We start from the raw sequence: 24,972 nt of genomic DNA, 5'->3' as shown, positions 1-24,972 counted from the left end.
TTAAACACACGGACAGTGAACATAAAGCGGAAAAGACGACGACAAAGTCGCTGAACTTCAGCTTTATTCCAAAACCGCCGATACACTGCTTATATACCCAAAACAAGCACTGAATAGCGGTGATTTTTGACGTTTGTGGCAACAAAAAATAACATGAGAAATGAAAAATTAAAAAACAAAACTATAGACTCGCAATGAAAAAAAAAAAAAGGTAAAAACAAAATAGGCAAGTCATTTTTAAGCCGCCAGCACGTGAAAAATGGAGTAATTAATTAAAGAAATTCCACAAACTGATCCGACAACATATAACTGAAATCACACATACACACAGATTAAGCGCCTGTGTCGTCGTCCTTACTGTGTCCTCACCTCTATTTGTGTGTTTAAGCACTATCAACCACAATAAATAAAATTATTTTGTTCACGGAATGAAATATCTTGATTTAAGGTATCAGCGGCAAGTTATACGTTTTACAATGATACAGGAATCACAGTTCGGCAAGATTGCTCGGGCAGGAAAAAGAAGTCATCATAGAGGGTGGAATGATGACACGTTTTATGGAATAAGGTTAGGCGAGCAAAGTGGCGTCAATGTGATAGCGGTTTCAACTCGGCACAGTGTTTTAAAGGTGACACACCGTCATTCCTTATGGTGGGCACAGCCCTCGTGCATCGTTTTGAGTTAAGTGGTGTGAAATATCATGGTGAAAAGAAAATATGCTCGAAAAAAATTATACTGAGTCTTATTTCTAGCACTGGCCAATGCACTAAAAAGGCACACGTAGAGGCTGACGATAACGATAAGCCTAACGATAACAAGTGTGAATTATGACTCCTTTTAACAATATTTAACAAACAGAAACTTAAATATTTACGAAATTGGCCCAAAATTGAACAACAAATATTCATAGTCAGACTTTTATTTCTAAACTTGTCTCAGCTTTGAACAAGACAGCCTCAGAAGGAACTTCGTAAATGAACCCGCAGTCATGATGCCATTTCGATAGTGCATTTTTTAAATATTATCCACTCCCTCCTAGTTGCTGCCTATTAAAATTGTGTTTCTCAGTATGATACCGGCTGAAGGGCAAAAGACCCTTTGGTCAGATACGCTTATCGTGGGTTGAAAAAAAAAATAACGCTACCAGCATCGATTTATTCACTGATCAACTATTTGATTTCCTTTACCAGATCCCAGTTGTGGTGCCATAGAGCAGCTCTGGTATGTTTTACGGTTTATCTTGCTTCTTTGTGCCTCAATACTGCCCATGATGTAAACGTGCAATTTTATTCAGCATTTCATCTGCCTGTTCAATAGCTGAATATTTAGTTACCACTAATTCACGCTAACCGTACTCGTGGTTTGCTTACATAAATATTTTTATTGTATGCTTCTACTAAGCGTCGGGGAATAAAAATCTCAGCACGTCAAAATTAACTCCCCATTCGCCGATGATGCAGGCACCACATAAGGCACGATACTTATTTGGCAAGGGAAAAAAGAAGATAATGTACAAAATGAAGTATCTGTACTATGCAATATTTGGCACCTTTTTCCTGAGCAGCCCCCTTGGTCCTATGACGCCGTGAAAAAGCGCTGAGCCGACCTGGGCGTCGACGGCGCTCAGCGGATCATCCATGATGTAGAGGTCAGCGTTCTGGTACACGGCCCTGCAGTTGCAATGGGTAGACCAGTTGTGCCGACGGCCGAACAAAGAAAACAAGAAGTACACGGTATAAACAAGACTATTCGGTCACGTTCAAAAGGTCTACAAAACAACAGACCAGCGCCGTGTACTCTCTCACGTTCGTCTAGCCATAGACGGAACAGTTAAGCACGAAACATTGTGGCTCATCGTATTCGCTTGACACTCTTGTACAGTTCGAAACCATGTAATAAATCAAGCGGCCGACACTATTCAGAATGCGTAAGTAATCAAATAGATACAATAACTTTATATCATTAGGATAATTGACGAGATTACTGATTTCAACGCAGGATGCGTAATCAGAAGCGCCTGCAAGCGAAAGTGACTGTAAGTGACTTTGAAATTATGTCGCTCAAAGAATGGATACGGGATCGTTTGAATGGCATTCGTGAGAAACTGTATCGCACATAAGGGGCATAAAACCTGAAGACACAACAATTTGAACGTCACTAGCTTCATTACTCAGTAAACCTCTGAATGTGAGAACCAGTTTATTCCAAGCTATCCTTACATGCTTATGTGCATACGTTCTGTGTCCCATAGTTTTCTTCGCTGAGGTTCTTAGCAAGTTTCTAAGCGCCAACTCATGCTTTTGTCATTGAGTTCTAGTTTGGATTGTTTGCGGCTCTGGAAGAACTGTTTTACGTCTGTCTGCATTACGCGGGCTTCTCGGCGGGGCTTCCGCGCCACCATTCGCGCCTCACCGGGCAAGGTTGATGCGCTGCTTCTGTCCTCCGCTGAGATTGACGCCCCGGAGTCCCACCTCGGTCAGATCTCCGGCTGGCAGCTCGGCCAGGTCGGTCTTCAGCTGACAGGACTGCACCACGCGCTCGTAGAAGCAAGAGTGGTGCTGACGCTTCAGGAGAATGTTTTGCCGTACAGTGGCATTCTGGATCCACGCCTGCTGGGCCACGTACGCAACCTTGCCCTGAAAGCATGCATCATAAAGAGAGGAGATTGAAAGCGAACTTGCGGGAGCAAAGTATTTCAGCACGCTTGATGCCAACAGCAGATTCCACCAAATCCTCCTTGACAGAACGTCTTCGCGAATTTGCACATCTAGCAGCCCATTTGGTCGTTACTGGTTCTTAAGGCTACCCTTTGGCAGTGCATCGGTTCCAGACATTCTCCAAAGAACAATGACTGAAATTTTCGATGGGCTACCTTGCGTACGCATCTACATCGACGAAATTTTGGTCTGGGGCGCCTCATGAGAATAGCACCAGGAAGAACTTTACAAATTTTTGAATACGGCCAGTAAACACGGCCTCACATTTATTTCGGACTTATGCAAGTTTGGCACGAAACAGATAGACTTCCTTGGAGACAGAATACATGAGCAAAACATCAAACAAAACCCAGAACTGGTAGAGTGCATAGCCCATTGCCAGAGACCAGACACCAAAAAAAGACGTCCAAAGGCTATTTGATGCAGTCAACTATTTCTACAAGTACTTTCCTAAACTTTGAAAATCAGACAGAATCACTTCGGTATCAATTGGGCGAGGATTCTATTCTCGAATGGAGAAAAGCACAGGACATCGAGTGGGCAAGTCTAAACAAAATGCTGACGCAAGCTTCTGTACTTAATATTTTTGCTCCATCTCTACCTACAAAGCTATCCACTGCGCAGTCGCCTTTGCATAGGGTGCAGCACTTTTTCAGCAGCACGGAACCGAGGGGTGGTCTGTAGGCTATGCTTCAAGGGTGTCGACAGAAACTGAGCGCAGGTACGCACAGATTGAAAATGAAGCCCTTGAAATAGTGTTTGGTTGCGAGAAGTTTAATGAGTTTGTTATGGGTCAAAAAATTGGGATAAAGACTGGTCACAGCCCGTTGATATTTGTCTCCAAAAAAATGGCTCGGGGACGTACCTCCTCGGCTTCAAAGGCTGTTACTGCGGCTGCTGAAATATGACTACTTGTCGCTGTTCGTTCCAGGGAGAAAACTGGTTATTGCTGACACCCTTTCGAAACTCAAAGGCAAAGCTTGCCCGATAGCTTCTCAGAGGATTTGGAAGTACACGCCATAAGTACTTTGGAGGATCTAGTGAGCAGGAGAACAATGTACAAACTGAAAGATTGCGCAGGTAGGGACCTTGAACGGCAGCAAGTTATGACAAACCTGCAGGTGTCGGAGCCTATATACAGAGAGTGGAAAAATACGCTATTGAATTGTCACTGGTGCAAAGAGCACTGTTGAAAGGTACCAATGCTACTATTCCCTCCGACATTCGAAGGAAATGCTTTGTCGGATACATCGTGAGCATCTAGGCATAGCGAAGCGCAAATAACGAGCGCACAGTCTCATGTACTGGCCCAGAATGGCAGATGACATACAGGAAATTGCAGGGCGGGGCCCAACCGACCAAATACATGCATATTGTAAAGAAGACGATGACCATAATAGAAGATGACCGTGTAATATAAACAACCTGCTGAACTTCTGCTACTTCGTGACACACCCCGTCGCCCTTGGTACAGGGGGGAGCTGACTTTTGCGAACATACGGGGAGCATTCCCTAGACGTGTACGATGCCTACTCTAACTATCCAGATGTTAAGGAGTTTCACGGTACTACTAGAGAGGTCATAAACACATTGTCTCGCATGTTTGCAAGTTACGGCATCCCCAACGAGCTCTGTTCTGGTGGAGGTCCCCAATTCACAGCCAAGGAATTTAAAGGCTTCACAGTGATCTTTGATTTCGAGGATGTAGTTTCCAGCTCCTATTATCGGAAATCAAATGGACTCGCGGAGAAAGTCGTACAGATCATCAAGAGACTGCTCAAGAAGGCAGGATCATCAAAGGAGGAGTTCTGGCTTGGCCTGCTCAACTACCGTGTATCGCCGCTCGAGGACGGTGTCTCACCATCCGAATATCGCATGGGCCCCAACAGTAGAACGCAACTCCCGGACCTTCGCCCGGATTAAGCCGAGAAGCTCCCAAAACCTCGAACACACAAGCAAAATATGCCCGCAGGACAACAGCTAGTGCCGCTACAGCCGAGAGACAGTGTCCGGATTAGGTCAGGCAACAAGTCGGAGACTGAAGCTAAAGTTTTGGATCTCGTGGCACCCTGATCGTCATAGTACTAACATAGGATGGGAGGGAATTTAGAAGAAACAGCCGCGATTTACGGAAAATGAAAGAGGTTTCCAAATCAACAACATAGCCGCTTCATTCCACAGAACGTAGCACCGAAGGCGTGCAGAGTCATCCAATGTTACATGGAGCGACAGAACATCAACAGACCTTCACGACTGTTTACTCTCCGTTATTGAGTACAAGACCAACAGTCGCATCAAGAAGCTGTGTACACAGCCTAAACCAGCTAGGGCCTCCTAAAGCATCATCGCCAGAAGTTGGAGTAAAGGAGGCCGTGGAATGCTCTGCTCGCACTTCTCCCAGACCAGCTGGAGTATTTGGAGCAGCTGAGTCAACAGTGTCGCCCAGGCAAAACGCTGCGGAGCACCCAGCTGTTCCACTCCAGGAGGAGCAAGAGAAACAGCTGCAGATACTGCAAATTCAGAAAAACTCAGTGCCCTACATCCAACGCTGCAAATCCCCAGTTGACGGTCATCGGGAATCAGAAGGCCTCGCCATTGATTGGGCTACCGAAATTTACATGAACTGTCCAGCATACTACTCCTGCCTCTTTAAAGGACCAGCCGTGCAGTCAGTTTCTCAGTTTAAACACAAGAAGATGTATCGGTATGCGCGACGCACGCCAACCAGTCTGACAACGTGCTCGGGCACTTCCGGTACGGCGCTAATAAATATCAGTCGTTCCTCAGTCACTGAACGTGTCGGTCTCATTTATTACATGCACTGATTTCGTTAACCTTAAAAACTATGACAGATACCTCGGTGCGGTGTGTGGAAGTGGGTAGTGCACCAAAGCGAACAATAAGTATGTTACAAAGTTTTGTGATTAGAGAAACAACTATTGTTATCAAACCAACTTATTGCTTTTTATTAGAAAACAGCATTACAGTTCCTAAACTGAAGGTCCTCTGCATCGAATGTGTGTCCACATTTTAAATATTTAACAGCAATATGGCCTGAAATATCTAACTGTACATATACCCATGTCAAAGCCCATTTATTTAGTTTTTGCCCATAGTAAATTATTAAAAAGGTTTCGCATTCATTGTCCATCCTGCAGTGATTCCCTTTGTGCATTTGATGATTCAGAAGATGACGTGACTTGGGCGACAATATTAAGCGCCGCGATGCCATTCTACAAATGCGCAATTCTTGAAACTCAACTAAGCGATCATTGAGACTCTTATTTTTAGCTTTGGATACTTCCAGCCACCATGCCGGTAAAAAATTAAAAGGAAAATCCATGCTTCACTATGCAATTTAATGTCGACATTAATTGAAACATCTCATCGGTAATCACTATAGCATACATATCTGTCTTCGTAACAACGAGTGTGCAAACAATACACAGACGTATTACAATTTTGAAATAGAGATCTCAGATACAAAATTACTCGGTGTAACCTCGCAGAACTATGGTGTGCCCTTTTGTCTATGGTTACTGGGGAAGACACAGCATTTCATTCCAGCAGCGTTTCATTCCAGCTGAACTCTCCTTAGTAAATTAACGTCCAATCATACCCTCGCTTTTCTGGCACGAGTCAGTCGATGCTGGAGATGGTGAAAATTTCTAAAAATATGGGACAAAAGCGATTCTGTTTGCACGTATCTCACTATTGCTAACCACAGCAAAACTCGGCTTCAATGCATATTTGTTGCAGCCGCGTGCAATGCTTTTGTAACAGCAGCTTACCCAAACGAAACCTTTACGCGATGCATACTTACAGTGAAAGGTCGTTAATTCAAAACTTGATACTTCGATTTTTCGGATAAATCGAACAGCTCTATTTTTTTTAGCCACGCTCCTAAGAAATCAATGCGTAACACAGCCCACTAATTCGTACGTGAGTCGGTTCTCCCGCAGATAATTCGACCTATGCGCTGTCGCAGCTGGGGGCTGTGACGCCAAGCACATTGCCAAAAAAACGCCCTCGTGATAGGAAGGCAGAGTTTCGACCTGGCATAGGGAAAAGATAACACCATGAAAAATTGGGCAAAGACAAACCGGCGCCATGACCGACGCAGCAACTAACAGCGCCGAAGAGTCGAGTGGGCGTGGCAGCGGCTGCATCCTGTGTTCCACGTCACCTATGTGACTTGCAGCTAAATGCTCTATAATTTTAACCCCGTTCGTTAGGAATTACGACAAAGTCCTACTGTCGGCGAGGAGTCAACGCCTATATACGGCTAAGGCGTCAGACGGATGCTACGGTTCACGCATCGGTAAAGCCGCTTTATGTCCAAAAATGAAAACACGCCCCCCCCCCCCCCCCCCCCCCCAAAAAAAAAAAAAACGAAAATGAGCCAAAATGTAGCCAACCAGATCCGAAAGACTAGATTGTAGCTAAAAAAAAACTATGATTTAGCTATGAATGCAAAATAATCATTACTGATTTCAAACTAATAGTTATTGCACTGTGTGCGCAAGAACACTAGATGCCCACTATGACAGCAAGAAAAGCTCTCACAGCTGGCAAAACATCTTGAAAAATATTAGTCTCACTACAGAAAATAGTTAGGCATCTGAAAATTGTACCATGAGTACATTCACTGATACAATTTTCAGATGTGGGTATATTTTAGTCGTTGTATAAGCATCGCAGGAGCAAAGAGCCATGTTTGGAAATGAAACAAGTCTGAACTGTTCCGGCTGAGTTTTGATGTTCAGGGCCCACCGTAAATGATTGAGTTCACCTTCTGAATTATTTCTTGTGGCATTGTAAAATACGACTGTGATATCCCCGAACTACCGGCTAAACTTAATGCACAATACAGATAAAGATTTGTTTCTCAGCTCTGCTTTTGTTAATGAGAGGGCTGGAAAATACTTGTTTCGTGTCAGCGTTTGATACTGACAAAAGAAAGCACTTTCACGGCTCCTGCTGCAAGGTGCGCATGTAATGGTGCTTAAAACTCTTAATTCAAGCCGCTTTGTTTGTATTTTACTTGAAACACCGCTGGAAAAAATTAATTAGTGCTTATGTAAAACCCCATACTCCTGGGGTCTTTGAGGTATTGGAAATAAATAAATAACTGAAAGCGCATTTTGTTTTGCAAATTTAATATTTCTTACTTAAATATACAGTTTCATCACCTGTAACAGTCTTTATTTGTAAAATGCATATAGGGAAACAAATTGGCTAATTCCAAATTCCTGATTTAAAACAAATACAAGGCTAAATCGCCACATTTTCTTCAATGATTGAAAATATTTACGCCGTAAAAAACTGCATGCTCCAAATCCCGTCGAAAGCCAGAATCTGAGCAAATACAATTAAAAACATGTGGAGAGTTTTAAAAATGTTTTTTTTTTTTTTACTAACTAATGGGCAATGCCTGGTTCAAATCACACTCATTTCGCAAATGAATGGTTTCGGCAAAAATATTTTAGCACCTAAGTACACACATTGGGATAGGATTCCATGACTTTTTCACAAACCGGGGATGTTCAGACGCAATGCCTGGGATGTTTGGTGTTGGATGACCCTAAGATAATAATATTTAATCGTTTTCTGATCCTAATAACTTGCACACATTATAGACTACAAAGGTCAAGGCTGTCAAATCGAAAAGCAGTCCCATGTTTTAAAGTTCGAGAAGCGGTATTTTGTGTCGTGGCATCGAAGTTTATACAACTGTTTTCGAAGCTCTTCGAGTTCAATTATTCGCGACAACATCTTAACAACAGTAGATGTTTACGAGATTCAAATGACGCTTTGAAATGCAGGGTTGCCATCTTAGGAATCTGCAGTGCGACACAGTAATCTGAGCTTGATAAAAAAGTCTGTTTCCGGATCGATATTTGAAGCCACAAAAGTGACTGAGAAATTTTTTAAACTTTGCTCAGCGTAAGCGTTCGAGGTCTTCGATTTCGCAATATGATGCTGTGTCCTCAATTTTAAACTTAGAAAGTGTATTAAATTAATTTTATTTATTCATCCGTTCATTTGTGGCTTTTTCCACGGCTTTTGAAAGAAAAGTGTTTTGAAGAATTTGAAACATCACATAATTCACCATAATTAAGAGAACCTAACTACAATAGGACCAGCCTGCACAAGGTCATACAAGAGAAAATAAGCTTTTCGCTTTGATCGAATGTAGTTCATAAAACGTTTGCCTCTTATCTGAGTACAAACCTTCCGGTCAAGTGATCCCTTAACGCATCGCAGCTCGCCCAGGATAGCGGACAGAAACGATGTCTTGCCGCAGCCCACGTGGCCTACCACTGCCACCAAGTGGCCCTGGGGTATGTGCAGGTCTACGTCACGAAGCGCCAGCCGCTGCTCGCGGTGCCAACTGAACGACGCCTGGCGCATGGTCACCGCGTCGCCTTGTGGTCCGTGCAAGTGGTAAAACAAAGGCCATGCTAACATCAGGTTTGAAAACGAAACCAATGTTAAAATGTGCACACTGTTAATTCTGAATTGTTTTTAGACGCTCTCCGAGATACCATCATAAACAAATACGTGAGCTTATCACATTTTATTCAGCGTATGGTGAAATACCGCTTCAACAATCATCACACGAAGTTTTCTGATTGCCATACGTTCGCGAAATACCCACTGTGACAATGATGTCCGTAGTAATTTAACTGTGCTTGAACAGACTTCATCATGCTCAGTGTTTCAATTCTGCGAGCAGTATTAACGCAACAAGGCACGTGTTTCAGGACAGAATGTAACTACATATACATTCCATCGAGACCGGTACAAAATGACCATTTATCAAGAATGGTGTTTCCCTTTTTCGAACTTTTCGGTAATATGTGCAGTAAATAAGAAAGCCACACTATGCAGTATTGTATTTTTCTACTCTGGGAATAGAGAGCTCTTGTCATTGTCAAGTACTGCTAAGATAATGGCACCATGCACGAATGCACAGCACGATTCCATACCTCGGTCCGGTTCGCTTCCCACCTGCTTGGGGTCAACATCCTCGCTCTGCATAAATTCTTTGATGCGGCTCATGGCCACTTTGCACTGCAAGTGAGAGCATTTTGTTGGCCCCATGTATGAAAGGCAGTTTGCAGGGCTTATTGCAACATTACAGTTACTTAATATCAACATACTTCACGAAGAAGGTTTTGAAGGTAGGATTCGAAAGAAATGCATAAATCCTGTTCAATAAATGGGCAGGAATCAGCATTTATATGCCGTAAATATTTCGTAGATTGTTCTACTCAACCCGCAAAACATTTATTTACTAAGTAGTAAACAGCTTGCTTCAGAGTAGAGGGAAAGTGCAATAAGGACTTGAACCAGTGCTGTTACTAACCAGACAATTGGAAGCGTCATCTACTGAAATATGTAAATCGAAGCCAATAGCTCCTAATATTATGAAGTTTAAAACCAAAATAATAAAGAGACCGTGAGCAAAACGTTCTATACTGGTTAACGGGTTCCAACGCGGAATGAAGAGGCATAAAAACAATAAATATAACACATTTCAGTGATTGCCTACATCAAAGTAAGGAGCCTGCATCAAAGTTAAGCGCTTTAAAGTCACCTGGCGTGATTGGTATTTTACATCAGTAGTATCATAATTATTCGACCAATGTGCCAAACTTCTCTTCATTTAATTACTGACCACACTCTGTTATATTTTCTTCGTTTGACATGCAACATATGCTTCTTTTCGCTCTAACACTGAGCTCCGTCGCAAGCGATAACCCTTTCCTGACCGCTAATTTGTATGTGTACACTATGATAACGCTTTTCTAAGGCACAAAATGCATTTTCAGCTACAACGGCCAGAGACACAACAAACTGGAGATAGCAGAGGAAACAAAGCACATCTCGGTATACAGCTCAGTTACAATGATCCGGAGAAGCCGTCGTTAGACAATATCAGGGCGAAATAAAACATACGTCGCACACAGTCAGCTAACGCCATTCCTGCTAAATGCAGCGCGAATAAATCTGAGAACGAAACAACGTAGAGAACATACAACTCGTAAGCCACTATTTCTCACGCCAAGAAGGCCTGAACATTCACGTAAAAGAAAAAACTCCGGCGAAATAGCCTAGAAAGTCTCCACGCACCACCACTGCGCCCACGATGAGGTCTGGTATGAGGAGGAGAGAAAAGCGCAGCGTGTTGAACAGCGCCAGCGAAACGAATGCCGTGACAGGGTCCAGGCTGTGGCTTCCCACCATCAGGAACGTCATAAATGTCACCAGAGACACCTGGCGCCAATGACAGAAACCACCCGTTAGTCGCTAACGCACAAAGTCCAGCAGCCGTGCAGTTGCTCAGAATCATTACCGAAATCGTTTACCGATTGTGAATTCAGAAAAGAGTCACGGCTTCCACATCCGAAAGCAGTATAAGTCGCAGTGTATGCAGGTTGATTGCTAGTTATTACACGACCACCCGGCAACACAATCCAACTTTTGTGGTGATCTTAAACATTTCCCCGGCATGCGTGTTACTGCACACTTTAGGTACACTGCATTCACTCACCTCTTGCTATGTGTAAGCTTACCAGGAACGAGATGCAGTTCCAGACGAAGTTCATGAGACTGAAGTAGACGGCGATCTTGCGCAGAAGTCCTACCTCGCTCTTGCGTATGTCCGACACCCTCTGCTGAAAAGGCTCCTCCCAAGCGTAAAGCTTCAAAATCTGCGATACGAAAGCAAAAGAAAAAAATTGGCTGTGGTTTAGCTCCGGTGATACCTAGTGTGATGCGATAGCTGAAGCATGGTTAGCACATGGAATCCATAAAAGTTGCCTCCGTTGTTTTTTTAGGGCATTGCTGCTGTCAGTGTTGGTGCAGAAGCGGCGGCGCCGACGCCCATCTGTCGTTTATGCCTTGCAGCATCGTCGCGACTGGCGTTTCGCAATAGGCTCCTCACGTTGTTCCGCCGTTTCCCTCTCTTATCTTTTGGCTTTAGCCCTTCCCTTCTCCTCCGAAAACTGCCACCGCTGCTTGTCCTTTAAGGCGGAAGCCTTTCTAGACTCATGGTGAAAACCTCGCATTGTTGTTGTGGCTGTAGGAAGAAGGAAAAGAGAATGCACGGGCCTGCTACTGGCTCTGTAGCTGAGCCACCTCCGCTGCCTCGTGTGGATAGGAGAGAAAATAGAGAAGAAAGGAAAAAGAAGAGGGAGAGAAAGACGCGAGCCGCAACAGCCGCCGCCCACCACCGAAGCGATGGCGGGTGCAATGACGGCCTACAACGAATACATATTCTGTAGCAGGCTAGCCCCCGCCGCAGTTCAGCGACGGTGGCCTACCAGTACCAGCCCCGTAGGGCCAGGAGCAGCCCCCCCACAACCCCCCCTCTCCACTCGTCAACGAAAATTGTATGCGATATGTGTCAGCGAGTGCGACATACTGCGCCTTTTCTTTTCTCGTAAACTAATTATAGAACTGTGGTGAACTTTGATGCGTTCAAGAGAACGCTGGTTGCGTTCGACAAGAGGCGCGCGATGCACCGCGTACATCAGCAATGCTCAGGCTTTCGTATTTCTCCACTGCAGATTCTGCAGTGCTCTCGGAATTAATTTCATTTACGCGATTATGCTGTGGCGGTGCTCCGAGGAGGCACAGAGCCATTGTCTATCAAACGACGCAGCTGGCGGACGCCGCGCACTCGCCGCGACATCTGGCAATCAAGAAGCATGCAGAATATGTCTCGTCTTTAATGCAATAACATATCTAGACAACCAGATTAACCTCGACTTACAATCAAGATTGAAATGGCATAGCTGAGAGCTAGGCCACTGCTAATATTATGCTAGGCCGGTCTGCTCATCATAAAAAAACTCTTATTCACCGGGACTCGAACCTCATTTCTCGGATCCCCAGCAGAGCGCTTAACCAACTGCTTCACGTCCAGTATCGTGAGTAGCACATCTTAATTCCTCTCTAGCGTGAGAATTATCGCAGTGATGATGAAAGGCTAGTCAATAATAATAATAATAATAATAATAATAATAATAATAATAATAATAATAATAATTGGTTCACAGGAAGGGCAAGGCGCAGTATCTGTCACACTTGCTTTGTGGACACCTGAACCGCGCCGTAAGGGAAGACAGGAAGGTGGGAGTGAAAGTGGAAAGAGAGAAATGGGGAGTCGTAGTGGAGGGCTACGGAGTAATTTCGACCACCTGGGGATCTTTAACGTGCGCTGACATCGCTAAAGATCCCCAGGTGGTCGAAATTTCTCCGTAGCCCTCCACTACGACTCCCCTTTCTCTCTTTCAGCGGCGCATTTTTGGCGAGTGTGTACTAAGCATTGGACAAGGTTGGAATTAGAATAAGCTCGATTAGATTGGATTCGATGGGACTAGTTTGGATTGAATTGGAGAGAATTGCATTTTGTTTGACTGCAACATTACTAGATACAGGCTAAGAACGTTGGTTTGACTCATAGAGTTCCTTACACTAACTAGAGGGAAAGCTGAGGGCGCTGCACTTCAGCCACCATGGGCGCGCTAAGAATCATGGGCCGGTGTGCTACTTGTTGCGGGACAGTCGGTTTTTCTCGGGTACGTGGAGTGGCGTTACTGCGATGTTTCTTTTTCGTCATCATCATCATTTGAAGGTGCGTACATAGACCGCGAAAGCCATAGTAGCGAAGGCTCAAAAGCAGACGTCGCCAATAAATGGTTTCTGTTTCCCGAAATGCCACTAAAAACTTCCTGAAGTGATTGCGCAACCATAAATATTTTTATAACGTTTTTTTATTTTAAAGTTTGCATATTAAGTGCGAAATATTGGTATTTGTGCTGCTCAAAACTAAGCCAATAGGAGAAAGAGCCATCGCTTATATTGGATAAATATCACATTGACATGCTGTTTCTCTCTCTCTTTACAATTTATAGTCACAATATTCAATCTTAGGGCATTATTTACGGTAGAACAACGTTTATCTTTGCATTAGTTTTGGCCAAAAGTTGTAGTTCTGCACTCGGTAGCTCACCGGCCCATGATGCTTTGAGCGCCCATGGTGGCTGAACTGGCCGTCTGGAAACTCCATGTAAACGCCCATAGACGGCAGCACAGCTTTCCCTCTAGGTAAGAGTAAGAAACTCTATGGTTTGACTGGACTGAATTCTACTTGATTGTACTGGATTTGATTAGACTAGATTGATTTGGATTGTATTACACTGAATTGGATGTGCTTAGAATAGATTGGAGAGCTGGATTGGATGTGATTAGGATGGATTGGAAAGAAGTAAGCAGTCCAGCGCCAGACACTCATGCTTTCGCTACGCATATCCGGCCTAGCTGAGCTAAGCCAAGGCCAATTTTTTTATAGCGTAAGCTACGCCAGATTAGTAAAGCACTTCGCAGAGCCGAGTAGCGTGCCGAAGGAGAACAACCATGTGACGCTACCGTAGTGTCAGTAGACAAGTGAGATACGACGTCAAGATTGGCGAGGAGCTTTACCGCTTCACTTGTTCATTTCAGCAAATGCGCTCTGCCTTGGATCGAATGGTCGTTTCCGCGCTACGCATGCGCGCGTTGCCGCGGACAGGGTGGTGGTAGAGAAAACGTTTGTATAAATAGAGAGGTAGCCCTGTATAAATAGAGAGGTAGTGCAGGGACAGTCATGGGGTCGTGACATCTAATCCCTGATGGGGTTGGGGCAGGTAAGTCACCGCCGCTTGCGGCGGGGGCTGGCCTGCCACCGAATTTCTATCTGTTGTAGGCCGTCATTGCACCCGCCACTGCTTCGGTGGTGGGCGGCGGCTGTTGTTGCGGTGCGCGTCTTTCTTTCCCTCTTCCTTTTCTTTCTTCTCTATTTTCTCTTCTGTCTGCACGATGCACCGCCCGGGTGGTGCAGTGGTAAGACGCCCGACTACTGTGCCGGAGTACCCGGGTTCGAACCCGACCTCGGTGGCTGCGTTTCGATGGAGGCGAATAGAAGAGGCGTCCGTGTGCTGTGCGATGTGAGCGCACGTTAAAGATCCCCAGGTGGTCGAAATTACTCCGCAGCCCTCCACTACGGCTCCTCTTTCTCTCTTTCACTTTCACTCCCACCTTCGTCTCTTCCCTTACGGCGCTGTTGAGGTGTCCACAGAAAACAAGTGAGACACCGAGCCTTTCCCTTCCTATAAATCAATCAATCAGTATCAGGCAGCGGAGGTGGCTCAGCTCCAGAGCCAGTAGCAGGCCCGTGCATTTTCTTTTCCTTCTTCCTACAGCCACGACAACAAGTCATGGGGAAGCTGAGAGGTTTAAAGGGTGGCTGTTCCTGGCCCTACGGGGCTCGTACGGATAGGTCAACGCCGCTTGTGGCGGAGGCTAGCCTGCCACTGAATTTTTATCTGTTTTAGGCCGCCACTGCTTCCTCGACGTCTGTTGCGACGCGCGTCATTTTCCCATTCTTTGAGCCACCTCCGCTGCCTCGTGCGGACAGAGGGGAAAACAGACAATAATAATAATAATAATAATAGTTGGTTCACAGGAAGGGAAAGGCGCAGTATCTGTCACACTTCTTTCTGTGGACACCTGAACCGCGCCGTAGGGGAAGGAGGAAGGTGGGTGTGAAAGAAGACGGATCTAGAGACTTTAGTGGTGAGTAGTGAAGCACGTGAGATATGTCTGCGGAAGCAATGTGACTATTATACTCTCGGCTCGGCAGCTGAGATCTCGAGCGAGATTGTGCGCCTGGGCGTTTCCGCTGAGTGACTCAACTCCACCTAGAGGAAGCCGGTCTAGATGGCGTTGAGTGACTCGTGGGCAGAACACAACAGAAGTAAGCGAGAGGTAGAAGAGAGTGGAGACGAAAGTAGAATGTGTAACGCCTGGCAAGAGGCCAGCATCGTAATTACGGATAGCCTGTTGAGGATCACTGATGACGATTTTGGCTACAGTCGGATAGCGCTAGCGGAATAGCAGCCTCCTCTGTTGCAGTGACTGTTTCTGCATTGCGAATGCAGCAGGCTGTGTACCAGCTGTGGTGAGGGGCGAGAGCAGCAGTTCCACGCTTACATTGTGTGCAGGTTTATAGGATAGGAAAGTCACCGTATCTGTCTCGTTGTTCTGTAGACACCTGACCCGTATGCAACAGTTGTCGTCCTGCTCCTTGAAGTTAAATAATGTTTAAATTGAAGCCAACGTGAAGGCCGGCTCTACCTAGCGTAGTGAAGCTTTCACGTCAAAAACGAAGGATGAACGGCCGTATTAAGTGGCATATCATGGCTATTCTCACAACCTTCGCTCGTATCACTGGGTTTAAGCCATGCTTCAACCAAAAAATTTTATTTTAGGAACCTAAGTCTCTAACACGACATTTTTAGCATTGACAGCGTCGCACGCATTAACATCTGTGCTTCATATCCACAAGACAATGCTGCTGTAGCAGAGCTGGCTGATTGCTACAGAATATTTGATCTGAATTTACGATATTTCTTGAGCTTCTTGTCGAGTTATATGCGTACTGCGCAATGGCACATTAAAGCCATTTTGTTGTTGCGTCAACCTGGTTATCAGTGCTACTTGTCTTCAGAGAGTTGCCTGTTTGTTTTTGGGGAACAAGAATTCCTCCGCCAATGGTCAATGCAATATTTTCTTGTATCTAAAAACAGTGCTTTAAACTGTTCGAAGATCTGTGATGTAACATAGCGGCCAGTTCAGACCTACACTAGCAGCTGTGTATCCTGTATGGTTAGGTCTCTATTGTTGTCCTTCATAACTTTTTATGTAACATAGCGGCCAGTTCGGACCTACACTAGCAGCAGTGTATCCTGTATGGTTAGGTCTCTATTGTTGTCCTTCATAACTTTTGTGTATGTGCAACGTGATCATTTGCTCTTTTGTTTATTTGTTAACGACATTCATGCTTACAGTCAATTTTAATTTGGAGTGTGTTGTCCTCTTGTTGTAGTCCAGCATTGCGCCCTGTTTTCCTATTATTGTATTAAGCCCGTGCCATGGTGTTGGGTTTGTTTTGTAGTGCTGGACCTGACGTATCATCTTCGGGTGTAATAACAAATTTTCGTTCGTCTTAGGTGCCATGAACCAGTCGACCGCACCCGATCCTGACGGACTTGTAGCCGGTGTTTATTCCACTTTCTTTGACATCCTCGGTCCTTCTTAGGCTCGTAAATTGTTTCCTCGAGAGCGGCCCCAAGCCACCCTCTTTCAGTCTCGGCCGTATCGTTCTAATTCTGAAGGAGGGCGTGACTTCGTCGAGTCCCCCATCGTGGCGACCGATTACCCTCCTTAACACCAACTATAAACTCGTAGCCACATTGCTGGTCCGTAGGGTGCGAATCTACCTGCAGGATTTGGTTAGCTCATGCCATTCCTGTGAGTTACCTTGACGATCGGCGTTCGCTTCGCTGACAATGACCAGAGACGTCTTCGAATATGCCTGTGCCAAACGGATCACTGGAGTTTTCATTTCTTTGGACCAGGCAAAGGCCTTCGACTGCGTAGAACATGTTTACTGGTTCGCCGTGATCCGCTCATATGATTTTCCTGACGAATTCATCCACCTCCTACGCGGCCTTTACACAGATCTTAGCAGCGAACTAGTACTGAATGGCCAAATTGCCGGCAGCTTTCCGATTATGCGGGGAAGTGCGTCAGGGGTGCCCGCTCTCGCCGGTACTCTTCATACTTTCGCTCGACCCGCTGCTGCAGGGTCGCCGCGGACAGGCGTATTCGAAGTTTTCCATCAGTTCGACAGGAAACTGTCGTTGTATCTCTACACGCGGACGACATTTCATTCTTCGTGCGTGACAATGACAGCTTCATTGGATTTTGAACATCTTTTCAGAATACGCAGCTGTATCTGGAGCGCAGCGCAACACGAAGAAAAGTAACGCACTCCGCTTCGGTCAGTTCAGGGGCCCTTTAGCCGCCGCCGTATCATTTGTGGACGCAGTGCGTGCACTTGGCGAGCTGTTTGAGCCAAGCGGGGTCTCCCCCGGACAAGGGACGTAGTTCTCTAGAGAGCAACGCACGCCCTTTCTGACGCAGCGCGTTTCAACCTCACGCTCAATGTTAAAGTTAGTGTTGTCAAGACACGAGCGTGCGCTTTCACCCTTTATGTGGCGCGTATCGCTACAATCCCGCGCCGTGTGATGAACAGACTTCCCTACTTATAGGGACTTTTGTTTGGGATGGCAGGACAGCGCCAGTCGCCCGTCACATCCTACAACTTCCGAGGAGCAGGGGGGCCTCGGCCTGCTGTGCATCCCGACAGTGGCTCGAGTACCCGTGTTAAGGCTGCTGGAGAGGCCATTAGCTGACGAGTCTTACCCTGGTCGCTCGCTTATCCTGTACTGGATGAGCACGGCGCGTCGTGTGCTTACACTCGAACATTACCTCGGTCCACAGCCGGACAGACCTCTGTTTTTTTTTAATGCGAGGTTACCGAGATAAAGTAGACTCTCGATGCAGACCTGTCAGATGTTAATGTAAGTGACCTAGCAGCCATACGCATCAGCGAACTAGTAGCCATTCCCAGGCTTTCAACTGATGAGCAACGAGAGACCGCTATCCACAAATGGCGAGCGTGGGCAGCTTGTCGGCTGCCAAATGAAGTAAGAGGTTTTGACTGGCTTAGGCGCTGAGGCGTCCCCTCACGAGACAGCGCCTTGCCAGATGGGGTTTGTACCCAATGACCAGTGTGCCAACTGTGGTGCTCCCGAGAGCCTCTCGCATGTTTTTTGCGAATGTGTAGTTTCGAGAACAATGTGGTGGCTCGCATATAGGATGTTTAACGTCCGCATGAACCCCGGCGTCCGGCGCCGGCGCCACCCTTTTGATCACATTGTGTTCACTGTAGTTCTGTTTCTGTTGTTCTGTTTGCAACCTCGACGCCACCACAACGACGACGAATTGCCAGTGGAACGGTTGCCGTAACAACGCACCCGCAACGATAACGAATTGCAGGTTAAACAGACTGCGTACACTGATGCAGAGCACACAACAGCTCAGACGCCTGACATTGGCGAGCGACTTTCGTTGGACATACCCGTAATTATCGATGGTCGCCTTGTTCGAACAGTATTGGATACTGGAGCTGATTAATCTATTTTGAGCAGCTAGTTTGCCATAGTTCTCAGAAACGTTTTGACTGCGTGCGCTGCCACAAATGTTCGTACTGCGGGAGGTCACCTAATTACTCCTTTAGGCATGTGCACGGCCTGAGTTCAAATTCAGGAGTCAACTTTTTATGGCAAGCTGCCTTGCAGTTCGCGTGACATGATTCTGCGCGTCGATTTTCTTCGTGAATACGGGGTGATAATTGACCACCGAGATTTTAAGGTCTCGTTTTCTACTGCGAAAGCGGTGGCCCTCAGCATTACGAAGCAACTACTCCATGTGCTTCGTGTTTCCACGGACAGCTCTATGCTGCCACTCCGAACCAGCGCATTTGTTAATGTCAAAAGCGATGCATTTTGTAATGTTGACGCATTAGCCGAAACTAAAGTCTCCTTACTCTTGACACACGCAGTCTGTGTGGCTTCAAATCTGATCCATCTTCACTTTGGTCAGTCGCAGGTACTTGTTACCAATTTTACGCACTAGTATCGGTGCCTTTTTTCGCGACACATCCGTAGCTTTCACCGTACGAATCTCCAAAGTCCCTCGATCATCTCGATGTCAGCTCCAGCTATCAGTCAGCCAGCGACAACAGCTAGCTGTGTTCTTTGTTACTCGAATTCAGATTTTTTTTGCATCCTAATCACAACTGCATCAAACTGCCATCGTCAAGCACAACATCGTGCCGTTCGATTACGTGCGCCCAATCCGTCATCAGCGCTACCGCGTCTCTTCACCCGAGCGCGAAGTCACATGCTAAGGTTATGCTCGAGGATGATGTTATAAGGCCTTCACAGAGCTCGTTATCCTCCCCCGATCGTCGTCGTTAAAAAGAAAGACTGCACGTTACCTTGCTGCGTAGATTACCTCAAGCTAAATGCCGTAAGGAAAAGGATGTTTACCCCTTGCCGCGGATTGACGACTCTCTCGACCGCTTTCGGCATGCTAAATATTTTTCCTCCATGAACCTAAAAGTGGCTACTAGTAGATTCAGTTAGAGGAGCGAGATCGTGAGAAGACAGCCTTTTCATTCCCGCTGGCCTTTAGGCATTTAAAAGCCTACCTTTCGAACTTTGTTCCGTGCCGGCCACATTTCTGTGGATGTTGGGCACTGTCCTCGCCGGCCTTGAATGACAGTGTTGCCTAGTCTATTCGATGGCGTGGCGGTCTTCGCAGAATCGTTTACCCAACATCTTGAGCACCTGCGTTCAGTGCTCGAAGCATTTCGATGCGCTAACCTGACACTGCAGGCGCTGAAATGCCACTTTAACTACCGAGAACTGAAATGCCTAGGCCATGTCGGCAGCGCCACTGGCGCAAAACCCGACCCTCATAAGCTTGCAGCTGTTGCGGAATTTCCAACTCTACGTGACAAGAAAGCTGTTCGCCGCTTTCTTGGCTTGTGCAGTTACTACCGGCGTTTTATCGATATCTTCACTTATCTCGCTGAACCGCTGACTCGGCTAACCCGGGGAGACACCCCTTTTATTTGGAGCCACGAGCAAGATGCGGCGTTTGCCGATGCTACATCGCTGTGTCCAATCGCCGCCAGTTGCTGCTCATTTCATTGAGCAAGGTGAGGCAGAAATAGACACCGACGCCAGTAACATTGGACTTGAAGTGGTTCTCGTGCAATGACAAGATAGTGTTGAACGAGTCATCGACTATGCCAGCCGCACTTTGTCGTGCGCCGTAATGAATTATTCAACAACTGAGAATTCACTGCTGCTGCGACATTTCGCTCCTATCTTTATGATCGGCGTTTCAAAGTGGTCACTGAACAGCATTCCTTGTGTTGGCTGGCCAACCTGCGTGACCCATGCCGCCGCCTAGCGCGATGGAGCCTTCGCCTGCATGAGTTCGACCTCACTATAATCTATAAGCTCGGACACAAGCATGAAGACGCTTTCACGCTCTCTCGAGCACCTGTCGAGCTCGCTTCACCCGACACGAATGACGCTAGTAGCTTCCTCGGAGCTGTCGATTCTTCTGATATATCTCACCAGCACCGTGCCGATCCAGAGTTGCAACCACTGATCGATTATTTAAAAAGGTCAGCAGCCACCATACCTAAGTGCATTCCTTGGAGCCTCTCAACCTTATGCCTGAAGAGTGGTGAGCTCTATAAGCCCAACACTACCTCTGAGTCGAGAAGTTACCTCTTCGTGGTACCCACAGCTCTGCGAGAGGAAATCCTTTCCGCGTGCCACTATGAACCAACTTCTGGTCATTTAGGCTATTCTCGCACGTTTACTAGAATACAACAGACATTATGCTGGCCCAACTTTGCCACTGTTATGCGTTACGTCGAAAGCTGTCTGCAATGTCAGCGTCGTAAGGTTCTGCAATAAAAGCCTGTATGGCTGTCTTATGCACATCCCACCCCCAGGCCCACCATTCGATCAAGTCGGCACGGACAAATTTCTCGGTCCATTCCCTTTGTCCCCCGGCGGCAGCCTTTGGATAATCATCGCCGCAGACTATCTGACTCGCTATGTAGCGACCAAAGCGCTACTTAGTGGCACAGCATCTGACGTTGTCCATTTCTTTGTACGCCAGATCATACTGCGGCACGGTGCTGGCCTTCGTTATAACTGATAGAGGGACGGCCTTTACTTCGCAAATGATAGCCGAAGTACTACACTCTGAAGGGCTAGTTGGTTCATATTAATTGAACGAGTAAAATTGCGTGAAAAAGACGGGAAGGCGCGAAAAAGACTGGATAGAACCACCTTCCTCGGTAGGGCAAGGGACAAAACTGAAAGGGGGGTCATCGAGGCCTTCCTGATCGCCAAAAAAGGTGACGACTGCATCAGTTCACCATCAGTATCACTATCAAGACAGGAGATAGAGTATCTCGAAGGGCACGTTCGAGTTCCACAGTCGCTTTTATTCTGCTATAATGTGCTGTTGTAAACGTCGAGCGTTTTTCTCGATAGTGTTTTTTTGTTGAGGGGCTATATAAGCCAGCTGCTTCGTGAAAAAAAAAAAAACGAAAAAAAGAACCTGCGCCTTGCTTGTGCCTGTGTGTTTCTTACGTCCCGTCTTTTTCGCGCAGTTTTACTAGTTCAATTGAAAGCCGAAGTTTTCATCTCAGCGGTACGGCCCATGGTAAAGCTGCTGCTTACCATCCGCAGACAAAGGAGCTGACGGAAAACCTTAATACGACCATGGCGGACATGCTGGCGATGTATGTCGACATCTAGTACAAGACTGAGATACGATCCTACCAAACGTGAAACTCGCGTACAATACGGCATCCCAAGAGACTACACGTTTCACACCGTTTCGTCTCGTTGACTGCAGGGGGTTCAGACAATGCTGGACGCAATGCTCCCTTGCGAAACAGATGTCGAGCTTTCTTCTGACGCCGAGCATTTTGCCCAAGATGCTTTTCAAACACGCCAACCAGCACGTGTCCAAATCGCCCAGCAACAGGACAAGCATTCACGCCGGTACAACCTCCGCCACAGTCAAGCTTCCTACAACGCCGGGGACCAGGTGTGTGTGGACTCCTGTTCGACGCCACGGCCTATCAGATAACCTAATTTGCCTCTACTTCGGGCCATATAAAATCTTGCGGCGCCTCAGGAATGTCAACTACGAGGTGCTCCCTGGTGGCCCAGAGCATCAAGGCCGTCGGCTACCTCGCCCAGAGACTGTCGATATCTTAAGAATGAAGCGTATTTTTATTCTTAAGAATGAAGCGTATGCGCGGTAACTGAAAAACTGCATCTTCAAACTTTTTGTTTTTCTCCGCTTATGTGCACGTGTGCGTGTGGGCGTTCCGCAAAAGGAGGGAGGAATTCCAGGGGAGATCGGAGTGAAAGACGAAGTGGATCAGCGCTGCACACACAGGCTGTATTGTAAACTCCGACCGCTAATTACTAGCTGTACCGGCTCTATTCAGCAAGCGCCAGTCACCAACACCGTGATATTTTGCACATTCTCAGCTGCGCCCATTAGCAAATACCAGCCTCTTTTCACATCGCCTTTATGTGATTTTAGCGTTTGTCACTAGACGGCGCCACACTGTTTTGAATTTTTTTTTTGATAAAGTGGTAACCATAGCCCACTAAAACTGACGGAAGTTTTGCGTACGGTGTTGCGTACGTGCAGTGCCGTAACACCCTTGGGTGTAGTAAAACACTTGACGCTACTATGTGCTAACAATATTGTCTTCGTTCCGCACTTATTTAAATATTCTTGGCAAGTTTTTTCTACTGTGTTCCTGGCAAAACCGTTTGGAATCAGGTACTCGAGACAAGAAGTTTTACATTGAGCTGAAGAAAATCGGACTTTATAGAGCGGAGCGCTCAGACCCTTTAACTTAGCATTAGCTTGCGAGTTGTACAAGCGCACTTCGTGACACGCTGAGGCGTTAAGGTATTGCTCACCTTAATGCCGCTGAAGAGCTCGTGAACATACTTGACGCGCTTGTCTTTCTTTTCCATTTGGGTAGTCTGTGGCAAGGAACAGAAACAGCTCAGCTATTGATTTAAATAAGTAAAGTGAGCAGCACTGACACTAGCCAAGCATTTACCTGCAGTAATTTACTTTATGCTCATGAGAACACCATGTGATGGACAACAAATAAAATGCATTCAAAGATCACAAATAACTCCCGTTTCATATCAATATCGGGTAAACTGCTATAAATTGAAAACCTCGCGTTGACAATACTACTTTAGGTATTGTAGTTATAGTTCGGTTTTAAAGGAATGATCTTAGGTCCCAGGGACCATAATAGAAGAAGCAACACATTATCCTACGACCGGAACTGCAGTCCACCAGATATCGACGCGATATAACGGCAACGAAAACAGTGACACTCTGCTTCCACAAATTCAGTGACAATACGGGAGGGAAACTTTCACCTCTTCCCTGCCACTGGACCGGGCAAGCTGGAGATTTCCAAGGAGCAAACCGGTAAAGGCCCACCGTCAATAGGGCCCTTGTTTTAACAACTATGCAAGAGCGAAATAACTTCGCTGCTCCGACCCCGAAGGTTTTCTGCTACACTCAACTAAACTACTGTGAATCATATTGATCTCATATGAGTTAGTCTACTCGGACCAGGGATGCCTACTGGTGATCTGACGTACCTGCACCAACTGGACCCGGCGAGCAAAGAAGTATGAGATGATCAGCACTAGGATAACGACGGCCACAGCCACCAGGCATGATGGTCCCAAGTACTGCCACAGCATCACCATGGTGATGAGAAGTCGCAGCGGTGCGCCGAGCATGTCGCCAAAGAACAGCACCACCTGGTACACTTTGTCCGTGTCCAGCGTGATGCTGTTGATCACCTCGCCAGCGGAGCGCTGCTCGCCTCCCGTCGACCAGGCAGTCAGAACCTGCAAGAACCGGTCTTTGTTGCTCCGCGATTTCGGTAGACGTAAAGTTACACTTTCTCGCTAAACACAAACACCTCGGAACTGGTAGAACAGACTTCCCGAGCCGTTCTGTTGTACAGTTTACCTAAGGAAAATAAGGGGTGAATATATAAATTACTTTTGCTTGCAGCAACCATGCGCGTATCATGTTGGCGTGTCCGTTCTCGAATGAGACAATCGGCTTCTCTTTTAGTGATTAAAATTACAAGAGTCATTTTTGTACACTGATTTGCCAACCCGATAATTTCTACCCACTTCATGTTTATTGCAACCAACCCAGCAGTGGGCGCACAGACGAACGCACCTTTCGATAAAGGCAGGCAGTAAGCGTAGTCTTGATGCGCAGCGCGAGGAAGCTACTGAAGTAGTAGACCTGCGAGTAGAGCAGGTTCACCGCCACACTGGCAACGGCCATCAGTAGGGCATATAGGTAGCCTTTCCACAAGGGATCCTTGGAGCCGCCGAACTGGATGAGCACGCTGCGAGTAGGAAAGCCCGGGTCGAGACCCATGGTGTGGTGTTAGCGAATAGCCTAGTTGTTTTATGCAGCAGATAGTGAAGCTGACCTGCACGCTTCGACATGGGCGCGAATGCCGTTTATGTTTTGTTTGCTGTGGCCCATAACAGGGTGCATTCCGCCACCAACGTTACTAGAACAAGTTTGTTCTGGTAACGTTGTCCGCAACCTTGTGACGACGACAGAGTGGCTTTAGCACCAAGGGGCCTCATATTACGAATTCGCCGG

At 46.4% G+C, this 24,972-nt stretch overlaps 1 protein-coding gene across 1 annotated transcript in view; it reads right to left on the bottom strand.

Annotated features, from left to right (window-relative positions):
• Positions 1-20,118, bottom strand: part of LOC146174299 (multidrug resistance-associated protein 1-like) — a 40,955-nt gene extending 20,837 nt beyond the window's left edge. Inside the window, exons 1-7 of the mRNA XM_084585372.1 lie at positions 19,892-20,118; positions 11,301-11,438; positions 10,858-11,001; positions 9,711-9,795; positions 8,953-9,146; positions 2,414-2,637; positions 1,551-1,671 (exon numbers count right to left, since the gene is read on the bottom strand). Of these exons, the coding sequence (XP_084441498.1) occupies positions 1,551-1,671; positions 2,414-2,637; positions 8,953-9,146; positions 9,711-9,795; positions 10,858-11,001; positions 11,301-11,438; positions 19,892-19,921 (936 nt within the window). The 5' untranslated portion in view covers positions 19,922-20,118. The remainder of the gene's footprint in view (positions 1-1,550; positions 1,672-2,413; positions 2,638-8,952; positions 9,147-9,710; positions 9,796-10,857; positions 11,002-11,300; positions 11,439-19,891) is intronic.
• Between the last annotated feature and the right edge of the window lie 4,854 nt (positions 20,119-24,972).

The sequence above is a fragment of the Amblyomma maculatum genome, chromosome 11, assembly GCF_055883805.1.
Source record: "Amblyomma maculatum isolate TAMU_Amacu chromosome 11, ASM5588380v1, whole genome shotgun sequence".
Taxonomy (NCBI): Eukaryota; Metazoa; Arthropoda; class Arachnida; order Ixodida; family Ixodidae; genus Amblyomma; species Amblyomma maculatum.
This window is presented reverse-complemented; position numbering and strand designations above follow the sequence as displayed.